Here is a 24,331-nt window from a genome sequence, read left to right as displayed (position 1 = left end):
CAAAAGAACATCATTCTAAAAGGCAAATGTTAGCTTTTCTTCATCTTGATCCTAGGCATGTGTTGAGAGACTGTCAAGTAATGTCTTGGGATTGGGACACAAAATGTCTGTTTCCTAATCTGCTATTTTGGGAGCTTTATAAAGGATATGAGGTTACTTTGTATGGTGTGTCTTTCTTTTAGAAAAGAGCTATCTCTAGGAGACCATGTGGGTTCATATTGTGTTTGCAAATTGGTCTATTATCAGTCCTTCCCTGCTTCTGCCATTTCTCAGATCATAGATGGTAATTTTGTGGTTAGAACCTTGAGGCGCATTCCTTTGTATCCTCAGCTTCAACTTAAGTCCACTTTAAGTAGCTAGATTCTTCTTTTCTATATTCTCAGGTTTATTTATTCTCTTGTCTTTCAATTAGATTTTAGATTTATTTTTGCTTCGTGTTTATGACAGGGTTTATTGTGGCCTTTCAGTTTAAGTATGATCCTGGTGTGGAAAATTTTAAATGTAGTAGTCTTTGATGCAATTTGTTGTAAAAGCCAGAAGGTGGCGATGTCTTCCAGTTAAGGTTTCAATTCCTTATAGTTGCTGGAGTAATGTTTTTGAATACCGCTAGAAAGAGGACCAAAAATACAGATGATGTGTTCTTGTACACAGAATCATTGAGTGAGGAAGAATGTGCTTTAAATTCTATGATGCATTTTAATAGAAGGCTAGAAATGTGCCACTTCCTGAAGGGAAGACAGCTACAGTTTTGAAGTTTGCCTTTTTTCTAAGAAAATATTTGATAAATCACACTAAGCCATTTCCTTGAGAAACAGGACAAAACACCTGATCAAGCTATGTCTTAATATTAGGACTTGGGCAGTGGGCAAATAATTGGTATTTCTATTTAAATCAAAATGGGAACAACCGTTTTTTTATATTAAACTATATATAATATTTATTTTTATTTTTTATTTTAAAAGATCCAGACCTTACCCAAAAAAAAAAAAAGTCACCCTGCTGTGCCAATTCTCTGAATAGAACAGTTGTTAACATTTTGGCAGATATAACTATGTAAGTGCATATGTAGATTCATAAGCCAGAATGAACTCATAATTAGACATATAATTTTTTCTACTCTCACAAACATTATGGACCTCTGTCTACATCTCTACATCTATCTAGTTTTATAATTTATAAATTCCATTTAGTAGTCTATTATATAAGACTGTACTGTACTTTATTTAACTAGTTCCTTTTCATTGGATGTGCAGGTTGTTTCAGTCATAAATGAAATTGCAGTATGTCATCTTATTATACTTTGGTCAGTTCAGTTATTTCTTTTTTCTTTTCTTTTTTTTTCTTTTTTGAGATGGAGTCTTGCTCTGTCACCCAGGTTGGAGTGCAGTGGCGTGATCTCAGCTCACTGCAACCTCCGCCTCCTGGGTTCAAGCAATTCTCCTTCCTCAGCCTCCTGAGTAGCTGGGATTACAGGCATGCACCACCACGCCCGACTGATTTTTGTATTTTTAGACAGGGTGTCACCATGTTGGTCAGGCTGGTCTCAAACTCCTGACCTTGTGATCCACCCACCTCGGCCTCCCAAAGGGCCAGGATTACAGGCGTGAGCCACCGTGCCCAGCCAAGTTCAGTTATTTCTTATCGTTACTTGTTGACTGTAGTTCCACATATATTCACATTTTAAGTTATCTGAATACACACGGCCAGAGTATCTCCTATAGAAAGTCTTTGTACCAGACTATAAGAGAACGCTGGTTTACTCACACTTTCAACACCATTTGATATTTGCCAATATAAGTAAGTGGTGTCTTATTCTTTTAAGTTAGCATTTCTTCAATTACTAGTAAATGCAGAGAACTGCTAAATAAATTATTCGTCTAAGAAAAAATGAATTATAATATCATTAGAATTAAGGGATAATGAAAACACATACCCAGCTTCAGTCACACCTAAGGCACTGGGTTATAATTGTCTTAAATGTTTATACAAGAAAAGACAGTTAAAAACTAAAGTGTTCAGTATTCAACTTAAATACTTTAATGTAAGAAGTTAGAAAAAGAATATATTAAATCTGTAGAAGGAAGGAAACAATGGACATGGGCAAAAAATTCAATAGAGAGGATCAGCTACTGATAGTTTGTTCTGGGAAGAAACCAAAGTGGAAAAGTAAGATTGACAAGAGCAATAAAAAACAGGAGTTAATGATGCTGCAATGAAAAAAGGGTAAGTGGCTACAGCAGAGACTTTAAAAGATTATTAAGACAACCATGAAGAATCGTATGCCCAGTAAATTTTTAAAGTATAGAAGAAATGGAAAATTTAATTTAGCAAAATAGACTTGAAGAAAGCAGACATTAATTATTTTAACACTGTTAAAAATTTAAATTCAATCTAATTTAAAAATTAGAAATTGTCTTTAATAATTTTTCAAACAACAAACAATTCCAGTTAATTTTCAGGTAACATCTGCTAACCTGTCTTCCAGAGAATTAAAAAAGAAAGAAAAAAGAAACCACCTTAAATTGTGTAATGAGTCTAGTATAGTAACCTTGATGCTCAAACCAGATAAGGACAATACGAGAAAGGAAGAGTATAAGCTAATTCTACCCAATAACTAAAGGAAGTATTAGCAAACCAGATTCATCAATAATCTTTTAAAAATCAAGAATTAGTTGGATTTAGGGATATAACACTGTGTATGTATAATAAGTTTAAGAGAAACATGAGAATGATAAGACTGCAATTGAAAGTAGAGGCTTTCTCTGGAGGAAAGGTGAGGAGGATGTGATTTGGAAGAACTGCATGGGGAGGCATCAGTTGTATTGTAATGTTTACTTTTTAAGTGGAATGATGGGTACATAGATGTTCATTGTGTTCTTTTTGCCTTTTTGTGTATCTGAAATATATGGTAGTGCCATGGTTATCAGGCTTAATAGCCTTGTGAGTTTAAATGTCGCTTTCAAATGCTGTATTTTTGGTGGAGTTGCTTAAACACATTCCCCTTGGAATCTATACAACCAGTTAAAAAAAATCATTTGTAAACCACCATGAAATATAATGAAGTATACTGTATATGCATTTTCATGAATGTTGTGTCAAAGGGCTTGTAGGAAAAAAAGATCATTAACTCTTTTGCATTCAGTGAAAATAGGTGGCTTTGAAAATAGTTTCAGCCTTGCTAACAGGTTTTTTTTTTTTTTTTCATGCTTAGAATTAAAAGAAATAATTTGGAATTGTAGGTAGATGAGAAATTTAATATAGTTAGGAGTTTGAAATGTTGGATTTCATAGCATTCATATGTCAAATAATTGAACATTTACAATGTGTTAGATACGATGTTGAGCCATGGGAATATATAGACCGATAAAACAGTCTTTCACCTCAAGAAGCTTAGAATTTAATAGGGGAAATAGATGATTCTGATGTTTAAGTGTAGGTACCATCATAGTCATAAACAATTTGGAATATTCCCTTCTGGGAATTAGTTTCCATCTTTCCTTTAGCTGTTTTGTTTTTCTTGTTTTAATTTAAACAAAGTGGTGTGTGTGTGTTCAAGAATAACCTAAGCCTCTGAACTACTAATATTTAGTCAGATAGACCTGTTTAACTCATCGATAAATTATGTCACTACACTTAAAAAAATACAAGGGACCTGTTAGGCAGCCAGATGCTTTGTAGAAATTGAGATTTGTCAGCCTGGTGCGGTGACTCACTCCTGTAATCCCAGCGCTTTGGGAGACCGAGGCGGGTAGCTCACGAGGTCAAGAGTTCAAGAGCAACCTGGCCAAGATGGTGAAACCCTGTCTCTACTAAAAGTACAAAAATTAGCTGGGCATGGTGGAGGGCGCCTGAGGCTGAGGCAGAGAATTGCTTGAACCCAGGAGGCGGAGGTTGCAGTGAGCCAAAATTGTGTCACAGCACTCCAGCCTGGGCGACAGAGCGAGACTTGGTCTCAAAAAAAAAAAAAAAAGAAATTGAGATTTGTCTGTTTCATTGGGCTGTCATTCTAATTATCCCATTGAAAAGGGATATAATATGTTTAGCTTTAAAAACTAAATCTTTGTTAATATCCAGTTCTGTTCTCTTGTTCTGTAAGACAGATGAACTGATTGCAAGTGGGCCTTTTTTCATGCTTCGAAAAATGTGGTCTCTCGTGGGTTGCCTCTTTTAAAAAAGTGTTGACTTTTTATATTGCATCTTTAATTGAAAACTTCTTATTAAAGCAATCTTTTCTGAGCCTGCTTGTCAGGTTACTCATATTATAAAATATGAATACTTAGTAACTTATGATGAACTATTCCCATGACCTTATTTTTAAAATTCAAGTTGCTGAAATGCTGAAAAATCATCAATTTTGAATTAATTTCAAGGCTCCTTTTTTGCATTCACACAGATTTGCTTTACCCTTTTTTTCTTGACTTAGTTTTACTTATATCGTCCTTAGTGTTGTCCCCTCAGGTGGAACTCAAAATAGTAAATTCAGAGTAGAGTAGAACTCAAAGTAGTAAATCTCAGTCCATTTGTTTTCTCCTGTTTATATAAAAACAAGTAAAATAGTAAATTTGATAGTTGATTCGCATGAGGTTTCTTCTTAAGTAGTTGCTTTGTGGTAGCTTATCCTTAAGGGATGTGCAACAAGATTAGGTTTGGCTGTGTATCACAGAAAGCCAGCATGAGGGAAACTGATTTTTCTCTCATCCTCATGAGGTCTAGAATTAAGAAGAACAGGGAGAATAAGGAGATTCACAGCATCAGGGGCCCAGGCTGCTTCTATCTTGTTGTTCTACCATCGTCATCCTCATTGCCTCGTGGTGCAAAATTGGCTACTTGAACTCTAGCTCTCACATCCAACCTCTAGACAGCAAGAATGAAAAAGGGCAGAAAGGCAAAGGAGCCCTCGCTGGCTTAGTTGGTTGCTCTAAGTAGACTTCCCAGAAGGTACATAGCAATTTTATTTTATGTCTTATTGACCAGAACATATTCAGGTGGCCAGTTGGCTATACCAGTTGTTGCCAGGGAGCTTGACGTCTATAGTATTTTATTTCTGCCACATTGTACCCAGCTAAACATCTGAGCTGTGGTCATTATGAAGGCAGGGTGGAATGGATGTTGGGGTAAGCAGCCAGGAGCCTAGCAGAAAACGTGCTGCTGTCCAGATGGCTTAGTAACTGGGCTCTAATGTAATCATGGGAAGTAGTGATTACTTCCCATGATCAGAAGAAATCCTCTGATCTGCCTGTTGATTTGAACTTATTTCATCAATACTTACTATCATTTACTGTTACAATATCCTAGATATATATACTAAGTACTTTTCATACATTATATAATTTTCACAGCACTGCTCTGTGGTAGGCATGATCTATTCCATGTTACATATGAGAACACTGAGACACAGGTTACATAACTTGCCCAAGTTCTAATAGCTAGTAAGTGGTAAGTCAGACATTGCGCATGCTTAAGACCAATGGTAATAAACTGGCCCTGTGCCTCTGCTTTTTAATCTGTCTGCCTATATATCTATCCATCAGTTCCTGTTGTCACCCCTGCCTCACTCCTCATACATAAAAATTATTTGAGGTAGCTCAAACATGTACAAAGAACAGAAAAACAAAAAGATACACAGATTGAAGGGAATATGGGAATATAAGAGTGAAAAAATATAATGAAGTTGAGGTACAATTAATACACAGAATTGAATGCCATATGGTCCCATAGAGGTGTCAGAAGTCTTGGTCTGGTTTGCCACTGTGTTCTCTCAGAAACTGAAAGGCAGAGAAATAAGACCTTCTTTATTTAGACTCTTGGCCCCTTCACTGTTTTAGTTATATATTACGAATCCTTATTATAAAGAATACTAGTTTTTTACATTGTGGCTGCAAGGAACTTTAAAGACAACTATAGTATGTTTTTACCATTTTCTGATCTTTTTGTGAGTTAAGCCAAATTGCCATTGTTTATTTTTTGACGTGTGAAAATACAGAGAATTTTTTTATCTGGGTCATGGGTCACATACTTAGTAAAAACTGGGGCTTGTTTGTGTAAATCATAAGAGTCTGGGCAAATATATGTTGGGAGATTCTGATCTTGATAAAAATGGTATTATGCAAATTATTTGATAGAGCTCCTCCTGTACACCCAAGTTTGCAAACTCCTTGAGGACAAAAGACTTTGCCTTAATCATTTTTTTGCCTCCGTTATCTTCAGTCTAGAGGTGTTCAGAAAGAAAATAATGAATGAATGGTTAGTAATGAGAAAATTCTGTTAGTAAATGTTATTCATATTTTTGCTGCTTTAAACTTAAATCAGTTACTCTGCTTGAAATAGAAGTATGCCATATTTTTTTATAGTGCCAGCAAGTTGCATGAGATGGGTTATATGCCACTAAGGGTTAGACATTGGGACCAGAATCCAACCCTTGAATGTGGTGCATTTGGGGAGTTGTCATTACTGTGGTACACCTGGAACGTAGTGTTTGTAGAGGGGAATAGCAGGAGATGAGTCTGGCAAGCTCCTGGCAAGTAAAAGTTACTTTTTAATTTAAGGAATGAAAGTTAGGCCTAGATTTTGAAGTATATTAGATGTCATGTTAGCTTTTTAAAAAATGACATTTTTAGGGGGGAGAAGACAGGACATGGTTTGGTTGGTTGGTTTGTTTGTTAATGTTTGTTTGTTTTGACCAAGTCTCATTCTGTCGCCCAGGCCGGAATGCAGTGATGCGATCTCGGCTCACTGCAACCTCCGCCTCCCGGTTTCAAGTGATTCTCCCACCTCAGCCTCTCTAGTTGCTGGTATTACAGACATGCACCACCATGCCCAGCTAATTTTTGTGTTTTTAGTAGAGACTGGGTTTCACTATGTTGGCCAGTCTAGTCTCGAACTCCTGACCTCAGATGATCTAACCACCTTGGCCTCCCAAAGTGCTGGGATCACAGACGGGGGCTACTGTGCCCAGCCAGGGACATGATTTGATTCTAGTAACATTTGAAAAATAAATAATATAGATTCATTTTTTACATTTCAATTTCAAGATTGTTTGTGAAAAGTGAATTAACAGAACATTTAAGTTTAATGACTTTATTTTGTTTTATTTCTCAGGATGTGATCTTCGTGGTGGAAAGCTAAATTTTAAAACCACCCCAATGGATGCAGACAGTGATGTTGCATTGGACATTCTAATTACAAATGTAGTCTGTGTTTTTAGAACAAGATGCCATTTAAACTTAAGGAAGATTGCTTTGGAAGGAGCAAATGTAATTTATAAACGTGATGTTGGAGTAAGTATTTCAGTTTTCGTATTTGTACTACATAGCCTAATTTTATAGTTCTATGAGTGATACTAAAATGTATTCATTCTACAGATAATTTATGATCACCTTACCATGTGCTGGTTGTCCTGGATATAGAAGTGAGCCCTGTAAAAGCAGTCCCTCCTCTCATGGAGGTTCAAGCTTTTGTACATAGAGTATCGGTACCTGAATCAGCAAAGAAGTCATTGGTTACAGAGACATTTTATTGTGTTCTCAATTTATTTTAACTGAAGAAAGGGACCTTTATATTCTCACATGTACCTATTAAAATGTAATTGTATTTGAATGATGCCTTTATATATAATTTTTATAGTATTTTAATTATCATATTCTTCTTTAACAAAGGTAGATGGTTTTCTTTCATAACAAACTGCTGAAAATAATATGATTTATATCTTGACGTGGACATCTTGAATTTTAGTTTTTGATAAACCTGTAATATTTTAAAGCCTGAATATTAATAAGTAATAATAAAACCTTAGTGTTTTGAGATTAGCATTATGAAAGACATTGGACATCATTATAAACCAAAGATTGATGAGATGGATATGTATTTTACACATTTATTATGAAAATTAAGAATGCATCTCAAGGCTCTGTTTAGCTTTAAAAATTAGGTGCCAGGATACCTATGTAAATTGTCATTAATTCTTTTTTGGGTGTGTGTGAGACGGAGTCTCACTCTTTCGCCAGGCTGGAGTGCAGTGTAGTGGCACGATCACGGCTCACTGCAACGTCTGCCTCCTGGGTTCAAGCAATTCTCCTGCCTCAGCCTCCCGAGTAGCTGGGACTACAGGTGCACACCACCATGCCCGGCTAATTTTTGTATTTTCAGTAGAGATGGGGTTTCACCATGTTGGCCAGGATGGTCTCAATCTCTTGACCTCGTGATCCACCCACCTCAGCCTCCCAAAGTGCTGGGATTATAGGCGTGAGCCACCATGCCTGGCCATCATTACTTCTTAGTACTAGAAACTAAGTAAAGATGAATTAAATTCAATTAAAATTTTCAGTGACCCACAAAGATTTTCAAGTTTGTCAGCAATCCCATCTTTCCTTTAGAAAAGTAATCAATATGTCTGTTCAAAAGTTTAGAGAGGAATATGCCTAACACTGCTTTGGTACTTCACCATGACATATGGAAAGGAAATAGTTTTTTTAAGGAAGGTTAATTGAAAAATCTGAGATGATAGACAAGCTGGTGGCGGTGAGAGACAATTAAATGTGGAATAAACTCAGTCAAGTGTTTCTCAGTCACTTGTATATGAAATTTTATGATGTATTTTAGTTCAAATTTTATCTTGATCTTTGGTAAATTTTAAGTCTGCCCAGATTTAATAGCTTTCTAGTTTGATAATATGGCATATGACAGAGAATGAAGAACACAAAATGTAACAAAAATTTTAAGCAGAAACATCTGATTCATTTATATGTTAGTCAGTGAGCATTTATGTCTTTCTTACGTAGAATGGGCATCTAACAAATATTTCCATTAATGAATAGTTGGAATGAAAATTAAAATTTGCATATTTTCTTGGAGCTTAGTCCTTGACCTATTGATACACACTCTGTAGTTATTTCATTCTAACCCATAGCTTTAAATGCCTTCCAAAGCTAATGAATTTCCAATTACATCTCCAGCTCCAACATTTCTCCTTTATTCAAGATGCCCATGTTGAACTAGAGTATGTAATAAGCATCTCAACTCTAGGATGATGGGTACCATGAAACAGCAGAAAGCAGAGTTAGGAATTAGAAAGCGATGAAGTGATGGGTGTTTCAGGGAAAATGGTTAGGGAGGGCCTCTCTTCAGGAGGTGACATCTGGTAAGAGACCTGAATGAAGTGAGAATATTGAGGGGATACTATTCCAAATGAAAGCAACAGCTACTGCAAAGCTTCTGAGGCATGAACAGATTTCGTGTGTGTGAGGAGCCATGCAAGTTCCAGTTATGTGACTGGAGTGGAATGAGAGTTGAATTGTTTATGTACTTGGAGTACATTGATTTCAAGTATATAGAGTGAGAGATTTCTATACACCTTGTATTTTTAATTAATCAAATGTCTTTTTGGATTAATATATTCTTTGTGTTCAGTATTGTACTTGATTTCAAAATGGGTGATTTGGAGAGCAGTCATTGCAGTCTTAGATAAGCTTGGAGAGTAGTATTTGGACATTAATATGACTATATAGAACAGAACCATAAGTGAAAAATAATGCTTATGAGGTAATCAGATTTTTTTTTCCCCCAGAAAGTATTAATGAAGCTTAGAAAACCTAGAATTACAGCTACAATTTGGTCCTCAGGAAAAATTATTTGCACTGGAGCAACAAGGTAAATGCTACTTGGATTTTTTGTTTTTATTTTTTGCTTTTTCCCTCATGGAACGGACATTTTCCTAGACTTAACAGCAAAATCATATGTGAAGTTTGTTGTGTTCCTCAGTATAAAATTTATTTCCTGTATAACTGATAATCTTTTTCTTTCCTTAATACCATAGTGAAGAAGAAGCTAAATTTGGTGCCAGACGCTTAGCCCGCAGTCTGCAGAAACTAGGTTTTCAGGTAACATTTTCAAACAGTATCTAAACTATAAATATTTAAGGATTTATTTTTGTAGAATTAAAAATTGTAATAGACTCAAGAAATCACTATACATACTATTCTTATGATTGAACTTTTTCTAGGCTTTTTAATACTGCCCTTCAGTGTGAAAATTTGTAGCAAAATTTGGCCATGTGGGTATTTGTAAAGGATCCTAGATTTTTCCCTAATTCCTTTCCCATAAAGAGACTTGTTTCCTCACAAGTTAATTTCCTTTTCAACTCTAAGTTTTTTTCACCTCTGATGTACACAAACAAAATCGTTTTTGGTTATCTCAAGAATGCCAGGTCAGAGTGGTGAATAGAGAATGGCAGAGGCCCCTTGACATGGACACACCAGCTGGCAGGCTCTCACACATGTAACGTGACTGTCACCGGCATGTCAGCCTCATCACTATAACTTGATAGAGGTATATACCTTTGAATAAAATGATTACATATTATGGACTTGCTAGGTCACTTGCAAATGATTAATAAATGAAAGATAAAGATGGGAATGGTCCCTGAAGATGAGGGCAAGGCTGTTTGGGATTGAGACAAGTTTGTAGAAGTGGGGAGAGGAAGTTACGTTTCCCTCTGATGACTCAGTCTCTCTGAAGTAGAGGGTGATAGGAAGAGACTGAATGGCTGGTGGGGAGTGGGGGTTGGTGCTTGAGGGAGGGTGGCAGTAGAGAGAGTCTTGAGTTGTACTGTGATTTGAGAGTGCTGCCACTTTGCAGTTTCCTGGCTTTGCGCAACTGCTGTGTGCAAGGCTGAGTTGAAGGATAGTTAGCTTACCCAAAATTGTGGTTTTAGGAGGAATGTTTGAAAAGATGAGATGAAACAGTTGAAGATGTTGGTAGGAGTGACCAAAGTTATTAAGGTTAAGAGCATTATTTTCGGCCTTGGAACTTCTTTTAGTGTAACATTAGAAGTGTTGAGAGAAATCCCAGTTAGTTAAAAACAATTTTATCACTCTATCCCCAGAAAGAAAATAAACATCTAACTAATATTATCACAGAAATGTCATTTTGCCTTATTCCATATAAGAAAAACATCTGACTTTTGGAGCCCAGTGTACACTCTGTATTTACTGACTTTCTAGGGTGACATGTTTTCCATTTTTACTCTAGCAGGATGACCTGGACTTAAATTTTTTCCCTCACTATTCTCTGTCCTTTCTCAGTAGTTTTAAATATTTCACTTAAAAGTATTAAGAAATTAAACATGTGATTAGAAAGACCCATACTGTTTTAATCATGCAAATACCTCTGGTTTTATTTTTTTAATGAAGTTTTTGGGCTTTTTAAAAAATTGAATTAAAACTTTCAATGCTACATAACTTACAGTACTAAACATACACTTAAAATGTTTTTGTTTTATCTTGTTTGCTCTTGGTTTTAAGGATTGATGGTTATTAAGGATTGCCATGATGAGCAGATTTTTTTGTTTGTTTGTTTCAAAATAAATTTATTGAGTTTTACTTCTCTCCTAAAGGTAATATTTACAGATTTTAAGGTTGTTAATGTTCTGGCAGTGTGTAACATGCCATTTGAAATCCGTTTGCCAGAATTCACAAAGAACAATAGACCTCATGCCAGGTAAGTCTTTGAAGCAATTTATCTTGATACATTACCAAATTTGAAATTACTAGTCAGCGTGTAAATATTTATATTAACTGTGGCTTCTTTTGTATAGTTATGAACCTGAACTTCATCCTGCTGTGTGCTATCGGATAAAATCTCTAAGAGCTACGTTACAGATTTTTTCGACAGGAAGTATCACAGTAACAGGTATTCTATGATATTGAAACCAAACTTGTAAATTATGGATTGAATGATACAAGATGCTTATACCAAGATAGAAATAATGTCTGATTTGTTCCTTTCAGTTACTTCTGCCCTTTAAGAGGAACCGGTCTCCTGACTTCTAACACTGTAGATTTATTTTACCTACTTTTGTACTATTTATAAATGTTACACATACTATTTTGTGGCTTTTTTCACTCAGCATTATCTTAGTGGGTTTCATCTATATTATGTTCTGTGTAGTTGTATATATCATTCATTCTCATTGGGCATTTGAGTAGTTTCCAGTATGGAGCTTTAAAAATATTCTGGTGGGCCGGGTGCATTGGCTCACGTCTGTAATCCCAGCACTTTGGGAGGCTGAGGCGGGCTAATCACAAGGTCATGAGATCAAGACCATCCTGGCCAACGTGGTGAAACCCTGTCTCTACTAAAAATACAAAAAATTAGCTGGGCGTGGTAGTGCACACCTGTAGTCCCAGCTACAAGGCAGGAGAATCGTTTGAACCCGGCAGGCAGAGGTTGCAGTGAGCTGAGATCACACCACTGCACTCCAGACTGGCAACAGAGTGAGACTCTGTCTCCAAAAAAAAAAACAAGAAAAATTTATATATATATACACACACACACACACATATATATGTGTATGTATATATATTCTGGTATATGTATCCATAGTATGTAAATTTATGATACCTTATATTTAAAATTCTCATGAGAAACTCATTTTATAAACTTCAGTTTTACATAAGCAAAATATTAAATATAATTGGTGCCTGTTTGTTATGTTTATCTTGCTATATCTTTTGCATCTTTATTTGGAGAAAGGGTGGTTTCAGAAAACTAGGCATTCATGTCAAAGGGTAGCATTAGCATGCGGTGTGACATTTTAATGGTACTATGATTATAAATTGTGCAGAGGCATTGCTTGGGAGTCAGGCCCAACCTTAGGCAAAAAAGAATTAAAGAAAATATCTTCAATGTCCTTAAGCTTTGTTTTTTCTTTATTCAGTCCATAGAGGAAAATAACAATTTAGTCTCTCAACAAATAAATTTTAGTTTTGACTCATCCCATGGGTTTTCCCATCTTCCTTGGCGACTTTCAAAGCGTATTCCCAGGATCCCACCTGAATCTTAAATATGGGATGGTAGGGGACAGGTCTGTTTGTTCCCTTCTTTCTGTTCTCTGTTTCCACACTTTGGAGGCTGGATGTCTGAGCAGGCCCAAAGCCTATTGATCTATCTCTACTAAGTATATAATAAAACAATGCACATGTAAAACTCTGTATTTACTGAGTTACTAGATATTAAACAAAACAATAATAAACTGAAGACAATTGACGTGGTTAAGTAGTATGCATTGTTTACTTAGATCAGGAATATCCTATGAAATGTTAGTAATATTGAATTGGTTCCCATGAGCAAAGCATAGCAGGGTGGGGGTAAAGTGAGTCAGGAAGGACCTCACCAAGATAGGATGTGGTTAGGACCATCAGAGTGTTTACAGTGGGTGGATTTGTTAGTTTCCTGGGTCTTTCAAAAGAGGTAAGTGTGTATTAGTGAAGCCATTTTTATTCAAAATAAATTTTATGAAAATAGTTTTCATTGTCCTTTTTTATGTTTCTTTTTAGCAATTTAAATGAAAGATTACATTTTTATAAAGTTGTTCAAGAATTAACATAATGCATGGTCACCTCGTAGCCTTGTGCTTTTTTTGTTTTCTATTGACTTGTATAAGCTCTGAGGGTGAAATGACCAGATTGGTAATAAACATGTGGCTACCCAGTGGTGGTAAATCTGTGGGGATTTTTAAACCATATATTTTAAAACAGCATTCTGGTTTCCCAACATTTTGGTGGCAGCTTTGTTTCACTCTGCTGTGTTCCTGCATATTCCTGAGCCTCTGTTGTAGCCTAACCAGAAGCCAGATGATAGTGATCAAAAGGATAGCTGTTATCTAGTCCCATTTGTTACTCCTTCCTTTCATGTACATATTATATTACAGTACTTTCTGTATTAGTCCATGATAGTTTGTATGCAATTTTTTATATACTTTTGTTTTTCGGTCTGGTGCCCTAAAACAAAGTGAATAACCTCATTTTGTGTTTCATGTGTCTTTTAATTGCCCAGAACAAAATCTGTATTATTTTTACTTATTATGGTTATGTGTATAATTATATGTGTAGTTTTTTTTGAACAGTTAACGTGATATTCTATACCACTTGAATATTTTTAATTCTGGAAAATCAGTTTTTCCTAGTGCTCCCTTTTCCAACTCTTCTCACTCCTTCCTCCGTTGTGTTTATTACAGGGCCCAATGTAAAGGCTGTTGCTACTGCTGTGGAACAGATTTACCCATTTGTGTTTGAAAGCAGGAAAGAAATTTTATAATTCACCACTTAATTGGTTAGAATCTCTAACTGAGCACCTTTTAAACCTGCTGCACATTGGACTCAAAAGGAAAACTGGACCAACAGTAATCGAGGGGATAGACTCTTTTATTCATTCACGGCTACAGTGTAAGCTCCAGTCCCTTTGGATTTTATTCCAAACCTTGCTGTAATATAAAAGGAAGTTTACAAGACATGACATTGCTGCTTTTACAAAAGGACATTCTATTTATTTTCGCAGTAATTCTCATGTCCCCATAAGCAGAGCTGTCACAGTGTGCACTACCTTAGATTGTTTTATTGTTGTCATTGTTATTTTTTTCCATTTTGAGCTAATGTGTTTTATTTGTGAATAGTCTTTTACATTTTTGTATGCTGAATATGGGCACCAAAGAACCTGTAAAAGTTATCTTTTTCAATTGAATGTGCACAAATAAAAGTTTGGAAAAGATCTCTCTTCATATCCATTCTGTAACTTTTATTCCCCATTTTCTATTTTAACAAAAATTGTATTCATACTTTTTTTTAAAATCTATGCAAGCTTAAGACTTTGGCTAAAGTGTGTTGGCTTCTTTTTGAAGTGTATTTTGTGTGTGTGTGTGTATATATATACATATATATGCGCCACATGTGTATAGTATCTTTTAATGCTCTGTTACCAAATAACAAATAGGAATTTTTTTTTCTTGCAGATTAGAAATAAAAACGTGTATATAAACTCTAGAGAACCAGACTAGAAGTTTATAGATAAAGGATAATGTTTTATGTTGCTAATTTAATATGATAGAAAATGTTAAATCACTTGTAAAGGTTAAGAAATTGTAGTTTTAAGAAGAGAAACCTCTTACCCACTAGATGGCCATGAGAAAGAAGCTGTGATGAATGGTGCCTCATTTGGATCTTTGTTTTTCTGGAAAGACTCAACACCTGTAGTTGTAGAGAAGTGATTGAAGTTCTTGACTTTAATCTTGGGTTGGTGCCCAAGCCTATACTAAGAGTCTTGTCAGAAGTTGGTAACATGGAGATGTTTTAACAAGAAGTGCCCACAAACTGCCTCTGTGCCACAGTGTAATTATCAAATAGCCCCACTTGAATTTGAAAGCCATTTTGTGTGATATTGTCCTTCCCCTTGCTGTATCTTATTTAATGGAGTTAAAGAGTGACTATTCAGTATATGAGATTGCTACTCTTAAAGTTATAATAAATACGCATTTATGAAACAGTGTCTCTGGCTCACCCAGGAGCCCTGATGTGGTAATACAGGATCAAGCGTAGTTGTGCCCTATCACTTAGGTGTAGGAGTTTAGTGTAACCAACAGTGATTATACCTAGAAGTAAAGCTGAGTGGAGAGTCCAATTAGCTTCTCAGGAGAAACTTAATGGAGACAATATTCCAACACAATGTTCCACAAAAACCTGTATTTCCAAAATGTTTTCAAAGCTTTGTGGAAAAGTTGCAACATCCTAACCTCCATATATAGTACATTTTCCTTACCATATTATAAAATAAATCTTGAAAACCTAGCTTAGGCACTGCACTGAACAACACTTATTATTTTTATTTTTATCTTTTTTCTTCTCGATGCCTTCTCTAACCTGCTTCTTACTCCAAAGTGGAAGGCAAAGGCGAACTTACATTTTTCTTTCTTACGAAAGATTTCATTGGAATTGTTAGACTTTTATTTTTCCTTTAAAAAAAAAAATGTTTATTTCCTTTATTTTAAGATTCAGTAGGATAGCCAAACTCATAAATATAGAGAATAAAATTACATGAAAGAGTTACAAGCTCACTGTTTTAAAGATTTGACATTTTCATTTAGTTTTAATTAACCGTAATAAGTCACCTCCTGTTTCGCAATGTTCACCAAAAAAAGAAATGTAGAATAGGGGGAAAACATGCTTATATAGCCAAGGTACAGATCCAGATGATACAACCTTTTCAGTATTCGCATGACTTGAAAACTGGGCAGATCAATAGCTAATGGAAGTGCTTTATCTGAAGGGAGAGGGTAAAGACAGTGTGACTGGGTCTGCTTTCAGGGCTGCTGGGTGAGCCTCACCTAGCAGTGTCCATGGGTAATTCACTAACATTAACAAAGATGGGAAGAAGTGAGTGCTCTGATGTCTTCTGCTGGCTCTCCATAAGTACTGTAAATTTTTTTTATAAATAAAAACTGTGAATATATATGTATAAGTTGTAAGTATTTCCCCCTTTTTATTTTTGAAAATCAAAAAGCTTGATTTGGTGTGGGGCAATGAACATTGGATACAAATTTAGAGACAAAATTGTTTAGTTACAGACTCGGGATATTAAAATAAAAATGCAAAAGAATACTCAAGATACTGAAGTCGAGGTCACTAGTAATAAACCGGCTAGGTTGATAAACAGTTTCCTGCCCATTTATAATGAATGGCTAAACCAAAAAATAACTAAAGTATATATAGTGTTTGAACTATAAACACGGAAGGAAACGTGGGGCAGAACACACTTCCCTTCTCTTTCCAAAAACAAACAACAATACATGCTCTGACTTGCATGTGAAATACACTGTGATAGAATTGAGATCTCAAATCTCCTTTCCTTTTCGCTTCGCCTGCAATTTTAATACAGATAATACACTGCAGATCAGGCCTTTTAGTCAGTCTCCTGAGTCTCTGATGTTATAGTTTTACTACTTACATAGGTTTATAGTCTCTCCACATTGTTATAAAGGAATGTAGTAGATCATGTTGCCTTATATGACATTGGGACAGTTTATTGGGAACCAATGGGAAAATTCCAAGCTAAATGAGAAGGAGCTGGCTCTTAGGAGTCTCTTTTCTTTAGGTTAATCATATTTTAAAATTCTTTTTCAAGTTAGGTTGTTCGTGCTTTTACGTTTTTTCTGTGTCTTCCATCACTTACAGTATTAGTAATTTAATATGTTACTTGGTTCAAGATTTGATTTTGGATTTTCTATCATACCCAAATTTTATTAGTGAGACCTCTTACCAAGTCTTTAAAATCAACTGGAGAAGTAGGGAACAGTTCATCGTTGTGTGGGTGAAACCCACGTTGCTTGTACAGGCCGCCATCATAGAGAAGAACATACGAGGGAATTGTCCTGATGTCTGAATGTCATTTATTGTGTCTTCGGTCACTGAAAGTCATCATCGAGTGTAGCCTGTGTGCCGTAACCTGAGGTATTGATATTCCTGAGGAGTGTGAAGAATTGCAGGACACTGTGGATTACTAGACATTGTCATGAAAGCCTTACACGGAGGCAGCTTTTCTAGGCTTGACTTAATAACTTCAACCTAATTGCTTAGAGATTTGGATAAATAACCTAATGGCCTGACTCCTTTTCTAATGTTTTACTAACAGCTACTTCTAAATAAATATGGTCCCAGGATTTTAAAATTGTCTTTTCTATGCATTTTTTAAAAATGGAAACAAATGCTCATTTTTCTCAACTATTGCAGAATAATTTTAATATTTCACAATATTAACATGAAATTCATAAAAGGATATTTTGCATTAAATTGTAGTTTATAGTTCATAAAATAAGCGCTATAATCTTTATACTTGTTGAATGTAACTAGGAATTACCACTAAAATCCTAGCCAGGACCCTCTCCTAATCTAGATGGAATACATGGGCAGCTGTCCACACTGTGTGTTCTGGTTCTTTTTTGCGTAAGACCCACTGCAAGCAGTGTCTTGGTTGGCAAAACCTGTACCCTTATGTCCAGACCACTTGTGTGTCTGAATAATAAAGCTGTGACTGGCCTCCGTACATACATAGCTTAAGGCAGAGGTTGATGTCTTCACTAGGACATAGTCTATTCAAAGGCTGCTCTGTGAAGGTAGAAAGTATGAAACCAGCCAGTAATTTTTTTTTTTAACCTGATATCCTGCTCAGAATAAGAAAGATCACTTAGGACCTTGTACCTTGTCTACCTTTTGAGGTTCCTTTTGGGGAAGAGGGGATTAAAGGCTGTCTTTACCATTTCAGTGTCTCTTCAAAACCAGTTCCATGACACTGAAAAGAAAGCACAGGAGTTGCAACTATGCACTGGTCCAAAGACACCCTCCTAAGCGTTCTGGCACTATCCACGTTCAGAAGGTGTTGAGACCATTAGTTCTGTGGAGAAAGCTGCCTGGATTGGCCCCTACCACACAGCTTGTTACACTCCAAGAGCTGCTCCTGGGGTTTTCTTTTTTGAGGCTGTCTTGGCACTAATTCTTCTTGGTGATGACTCATAAAGCAAATGTTGTTTTTCACATAGTTCCTGAAAGAAAAAGAGGCACTAATGAAAATGTCATTCTTAGTTTACAGTACATACCAAAAAAAAAAAGTGTAGGCTATTTTTTTTTTTTTTTTTTTTTTTGAGACGGAGTCTCGCTCTGTCGCCCAGGCTGGAGTGCAGTGGCCGGATCTCAGCTCACTGCAAGCTCCGCCTCCCGGGTTTGCGCCATTCTCCTGCCTCAGCCTCCCGAGTAGCTGGGACTACAGGCGCCCACCACCTCGCCCGGCTAGTTTTTTTTTTTGTATTTTTTAGTAGAGACGGGGTTTCACCGTGTTAGCCAGGATGGTCTCGATCTCCTGACCTCGTGATCCGCCCGTCTCGGCCTCCCAAAGTGCTGAGATTACAGGCTTGAGCCACCGCGCCTGGCCAGGCTATTATTTTTGAAACCACCCTGGGGCTTTAATGTTTTAGCTATGCAAAATAAATACATATTTTTATTAGGAAGCCTGCTGCATCATGAAATTCAGTATGCCGCAGACTTTGGTCAGTCTCATGCAAGGGGTAACAGTGTCTTCTCAGAACACAATCCCAGCAGTCAGCTCTGTGGGGAAGGATTCCAAGGATAGTATTACATACAGAGAACCAGTGGAGGTTTCATCCTAGACCTTATTTTTTTCCATTTCTCAAACTCCAGCAATGTGCCTATATTTATATCTTCTGTCTTCTACGTCATCCCTCACTCCCACATTAACAAATTTTTCTACAGGATTCTTTCCATCAACACAAAAAGATGCTATTGTATTTTACCTTTATTAAAAATGAAGAACTGCCTTTGAACCTCCCTTTTCAAATACCTTTTTCTGTAATTTAACCAGTGATTTGAGTGGCCACAGTATGTAGGTGGTATGGGTTGAGTAGATAAAGACTCCTGTTTTCAAGGAGCTTACTTAGATTTTAGAGGGGAGACAAGCATATAATTTGAAGTAGTAAAAGTGCTAATGAGAAACGGAGAAGGAGAAAAAAGGATTTCGTTAGGTGGGAGAGGACAGACTGTTACACAGGTGGCATCTCTCTAAAGCAGTGACGATCAGAAAATGGAATGAAGTTAGGGAGGGAACCCTGCAAAGAATCCCAGAGACCTGAGAAGTGGGGGCAGGGAAACGAGTTGGTATCTGGAGGGAATCTGAGGAAGGTGTTTTTTCAGGATGGGAAATACTGCAGCTTTGTGAGTGTGTGCGTGATGATAATCCCATAGGACGGGGAAATTGATGCAGTCAGTGTACAAATGGAAGCATTGACCTTTGCAGCAAGGCAGAATGTGTGGGCATAGATGTAGGCAGGTTAGATCTTGTGGCAGGAGGACGAGATGGTCTCAATTTACTTTCTCAGTGAACTAAAAAGCAAAATAATTAGAGTGAGGAAGTAGGAGGGGGTGCTGGAGGCTTGGGAAAAGTATTGGTGTGAAGTAATCGTCTTTGAAAGTAGGAATGTCAACTCACCAGGGAAATGTGGTATATTGTACGATATTCCTCAAGAGCTACTTGAGATTGATGTTCGTAAGTTTAAAACAAGGCTGATCAGCATGGTTGTGTGTTTGATTCAGCCAGGTTTAGCTCCTTGAATGCAGGGATAAAATGAACTAAGAGTTGACTTGGTCAGAGTTAAGGTTTGCCTGAGTGATGGAAGGAGAGAGAAGAGGGGAAAGGGAGAAGGTGAAATGCAAAGAAGTGGCCTGGGTGGTGGGCCATGGAAAGTAGGAAGCAGGGTAAGGAAGGAAGGGAGAGCGTGAGCCTCCAGGTTGTGGTGGGGCTGAAGACTTGTTAAAGTGCCAGTACTTGAGGAAGTGGGCTGGAGAGATGAGTGGTTAGAGGGTGAGTGGAATGCTTGTGAATGAAGCAGTGATTGGAAATGAGTCTAGGGCATGACCATTCTGCTTTTCTGCTCCCCTTCACAGCAAAACTGATGCAAGGAGTGGACTGTAGCTTCTTCACTTCACTTCCATTTTGTCCTCCAACCATATCAGTCGGCGTCTGTCCTCTCATTCCACTGAGCCTGAGTCTGTCAAGCCTATGATTACCTCTTTGTGGCTGGTCTCTCCAGTCCCACCTTCCTACAACACATCTGGCTTTCCTCCAGCCTCACTGCTGGCTTCTTTTCAGTCTCTCTTAACACTCTCTTCTTTGCTCGGTCTCTAAGGTTGGCACAAAACTGGGCCTAGTCCCTTCTCTCTCTGTTCTCTGACCAGATAAGCTTATCTGGCTTCATGACTTAAATACCACTTAGCTGATGGCCACTCACATTTGACTCTAACCCCTAGAGTCTCCAAATTTCAGACTTATATATCCAAGTGCCTACTACTAATGTTTCTATTTGATGTCTAATGGACATCTCACAATTAATATCTCCAAATCCGAGCTCTATTCTCTCCGGAGCCCTGAAACCTAGTCATCTCTTGGGCTTCCCCATCTCACCACCTGTCCAGTTTCTCAAGTTAAAACTTGCAGTGTCATCTTGACTGCTTCATTGCCTTACTCCTAGATCCATTTCGTTCATATTTTTTCACGTATTCAATGCTGAGCTTTGATTATATGCCAAGGAATTGTTCCGAGTGTTGGGAAACAACAGTGAACAAAATATACAAAATTCCCTGGCTTCATGGAATTTAAATATAGCAGGAAGAGATAGACAGTAGACCAAGTAAAATATAGTGTTTCTGCTTTGGTTAAAACTGAAGGATTGGAAAGTGGGTGCAGAGTTGGATACACAACTGGTATTTGAAATAGAGGGACAGGAAAAGTCTGATGGAGGTGAAGCAGCAAGACAGGTGGATATCTAGGGGAAGATAATTTGAGGCAGAGGAAACAGGTGCCAAGATCCAGAGCCTTGAGCATGCCTGATGTGTCTGGGATGCAGCCTTTGGCCTCTGTGGCTGTGAGAGGAGAAGGGCAGATTAGCAGGCTGTGCAGGGCTAGAAGGGCATTGGAAGGCTTCTGCTCTTGCTGGAGAGCCACTGGAGGATTGGAGAAAAAGAATACCTTGGTTGCATTTTAAGGGGTCATTCTGGCCACTGTGTAGAGAACTGATGGGAGGGGACAAAGGCAGAAATGAGAACCAATAAGTGGGTATTGCAGTAATTCAGGATGGAGATCATGGTGACTCAGACCAGGGCAGCTGGGAAGGTGTTCAGGCTCTGGATATATTTTGAAATAAGAGCCAACACAACTTCCTGGTGGACTGAACATGGAGTATAAGAGAAAGAGTCAGGAAAGACTCCTAAGTTTGTGGCCAGAGCAAGTAGTAGGATAACGTTGACATCCACTGAGGTGGGTAAGGCTGTGAGTAGAATAGGTTTGAGGATATCACAGGTTCAATTTAGGACATGCGAGGTATTAGGTATCTGTTAGACATTTGGAAAGACATGTAGAGTAAGCAGTTGAATAAACAAGCCTTGAATTCTGGAGAGATAGCTAGAAACATAAATTTCAGACCCTGGCATATTAATGAGATACAAACTGTCATTGACTGAGATCAACTAGCCGGTGAGGGTGATAGAGAAGCGGTCAGGGGATTAAGCCCCAGGGCACACCAACTTTAAGAGAGGAAGCAGAGGAAGAGAGACCCATAGGTAAGAGACAACAGGGGACGGGTCCCAGAAGGCTGTGAGGCAACCATTTCAGGAAGGAGGACTATCCCCAGGCAAACGCACTATCTCCAGTCAAATGCTGGGGATAGTCTAAGATAAGGAGTGAGAATTGACCACAGAGTTAACCAACATGGAGGTAACTGGAACATTAAAAAGTAATTTCAGGAGCGGGATGGCCATAACAAGTCTCATTGGAGCAGGTTCTTGAGAGTGGGAAGAGCAGAAGCACAAGTGATGACAGTGAATACAGACGATGCATTAGAAAAACTTGGCTATAAATAGTACCCAAGAAATAGGGCAAAAGCTGGAGAGAAAATGGCACCAAAAGATCTTTAAAAAAAAAAAAAAAAAAAAAGATGGAGAAAGAATCACAGCAGGTTTCCGTGCTGATGAGGAGTAGATAAAGATGCAGGTGATGCAGCAGTGAGCCGGGACAATTGCTGGAGAATGTGCCAGAGAAGGGAGAGAGGAGAGAGGGGGTGAAGGGGCCTCTCATAGGAAGGACTGCATTCCTACATAGGCCCTGGAGGAATGGTCGTGTATGTGGAAGGTGGAAGTTTCCACCTGATTATGTCCATTTTCTCAGTGAAGTCAGAAGCAAGGCCATCGGTGAGGAATGAGGATGTGAGGAAGTTTCCGGAGAGAAAGTGATCTGGAGCGTTTGTCTAGGAGAGAAGCAGAGTTAATAGACTAGGGATATGTGTGATTGCCACATGTGATTGAAGGCCACGTAAGGTCCATGGGCGTGATGGAAAAAGAGACCCAGCACTACAATTGCCTGCTTTCTCAGCCTCCTTCGGCTGGATGGCTGCAGACACTCACTATGGCACACTTTAAACTGTAAATCAGATCATGTCACTGCCCTGCTTAAAATCCTTCAGTAGCTTCTGCTGCAATTAGAATGAAACCGAGCTCTTCACTCAGCCTGCAAAGCCCTGCACACTAGTCTCTACCTGCTTCCTAACTCGTCAAAGATTACAGCCTTCTTTTCATTTCTGGAACAAGTCAAGTGTGTTTCTGACTTAGCCTTTGCACTAGCTGTTTTTTCTGCCTGGATTTTCTCCCCTATCTTCCAAGGTTGGCTTTTTATTACCCAGGTTTTATCTTAAATGTTACATCTCAGAATAACCTTCTCAGATCTGCCCAATTGAAAGTAGCCCTTTAGTCACTATCTAATCAGCATACTGGAAATCTCATGGTGATTGTACTCGCTGACAATGTTATTGTAGAACCTACATCAGTGCCTGGCACATAGTAGATGCTCAATAAATATTTATTGAGTAAATGAATTGGGCAGATGAATGAATGAAGAAATAGCCACATCAAATTAACTGCTAAAAGTGAAAAATAAGTTTGCCTCAGAACTGAAATATTTAAAAACATTAACTTGTTTGCTTTCTCCATTTGTGCCCACTTAAGCTGGGGGAAAAGTAAATCACAGCTGAAACAGCAAATATGGCAAACATCACATCCCATTTTGAGTTTGTAACTTGCAAGGCAGAAGTTCAAAATAAAATCTTTTCAAATTACATTATTGCAGAAATCTTTTCTGACCTCTCAGCTGAGTCACTGTTTATTTTATAAGAAACTTAACATCCTTGGAAGAATATTTGTTTTCTCAGCTTTTTAGAAATAGGGGTAGAAGAAACCAACTCCAAATATAGAGGAAAATGCTAGGCAATGTGTAGTATCATGGTTGAAGTTAATTTGATATTGTAGTTTACTTTCTTAGAAATAGACATTGGGATTTCTACATCAGGACTATTACCTTGGTGACAAAAGTTGATTCATTGTTTTATTCTAAATTCATGAAGACTCTCTTAACTCAGCAGTGTCCTTCCTCATTCTTCAAGTTCACTTCAGCTTCTGTGCACAAGCGGGTTCCATGGGCTTTCTACCACCTCACATTTTGTTAACTAATTTAATAACTTACTGTATTTTTTTTTGTCTCTGACATTTCTCTCTTGGAAACCTTGTTTAAGGTATATCCTTCATAGATACTTTGGTCAATTTACATAAGCCAGGCTGCTCACATTGTCATTTTAAAAGCTTTTCTCAACCTGTTGGTTCAGCTCAGAAAAGCCTCTGGCTCACTAATATTACATGAATAGAAGTTAACCCGGAGCCCAAGGTGGGCAGATCACGAGGTCAGGAGATTGAGACCATCCTGGCTAATACGGTGAAACCCCGTCTCTACTAAAAATACAAAAAAAAATTAGACGGACGTGGCGGCGGGTGCCTGTAGTCCCAGCTACTTGGGAGGCTGAGGCAGAAGAATGGTGTGAACCCAGGAGGCGGAGCTTACCATGAGCTGAGATCCGGCCACTGCACTCCAGGCTCGGCAACAGAGCAAGACTCCATCTCAAAAA

General features: G+C 37.7%; 2 protein-coding genes across 4 annotated transcripts in view; one reads left to right on the top strand and one right to left on the bottom strand.

The window, feature by feature from the left end:
• The window catches only part of TBPL1 (TBP-like 1), a 35,641-nt gene extending 21,100 nt beyond the window's left edge, over nt 1–14,541 (top strand). For all 3 annotated transcript variants that reach the window (XM_011991467.1, XM_011991468.1, XM_011991466.1), the window contains 6 exons: nt 7,099–7,277; nt 9,563–9,645; nt 9,812–9,875; nt 11,390–11,493; nt 11,591–11,685; nt 14,012–14,541. In XM_011991467.1, coding sequence (XP_011846857.1) covers nt 7,143–7,277; nt 9,563–9,645; nt 9,812–9,875; nt 11,390–11,493; nt 11,591–11,685; nt 14,012–14,091 — 561 coding nt within the window. In that variant the 5' untranslated portion in view covers nt 7,099–7,142 and the 3' untranslated portion in view covers nt 14,092–14,541. The remainder of the gene's footprint in view (nt 1–7,098; nt 7,278–9,562; nt 9,646–9,811; nt 9,876–11,389; nt 11,494–11,590; nt 11,686–14,011) is intronic.
• Nucleotides 14,542–15,784: 1,243 nt separating this feature from the next.
• SLC2A12 (solute carrier family 2 (facilitated glucose transporter), member 12) overlaps nt 15,785–24,331 on the bottom strand; it is a 65,239-nt gene continuing 56,692 nt past the window's right edge. The window contains exon 5 of the mRNA XM_011991469.1: nt 15,785–18,361. Within this exon, the coding sequence (XP_011846859.1) occupies nt 18,208–18,361 (154 nt within the window). The 3' untranslated portion in view covers nt 15,785–18,207. The remainder of the gene's footprint in view (nt 18,362–24,331) is intronic.

Source organism: Mandrillus leucophaeus, unplaced genomic scaffold (assembly GCF_000951045.1).
Source record: "Mandrillus leucophaeus isolate KB7577 unplaced genomic scaffold, Mleu.le_1.0 Scaffold396, whole genome shotgun sequence".
Taxonomy (NCBI): domain Eukaryota; kingdom Metazoa; phylum Chordata; class Mammalia; order Primates; family Cercopithecidae; genus Mandrillus; species Mandrillus leucophaeus.
This window is presented reverse-complemented; position numbering and strand designations above follow the sequence as displayed.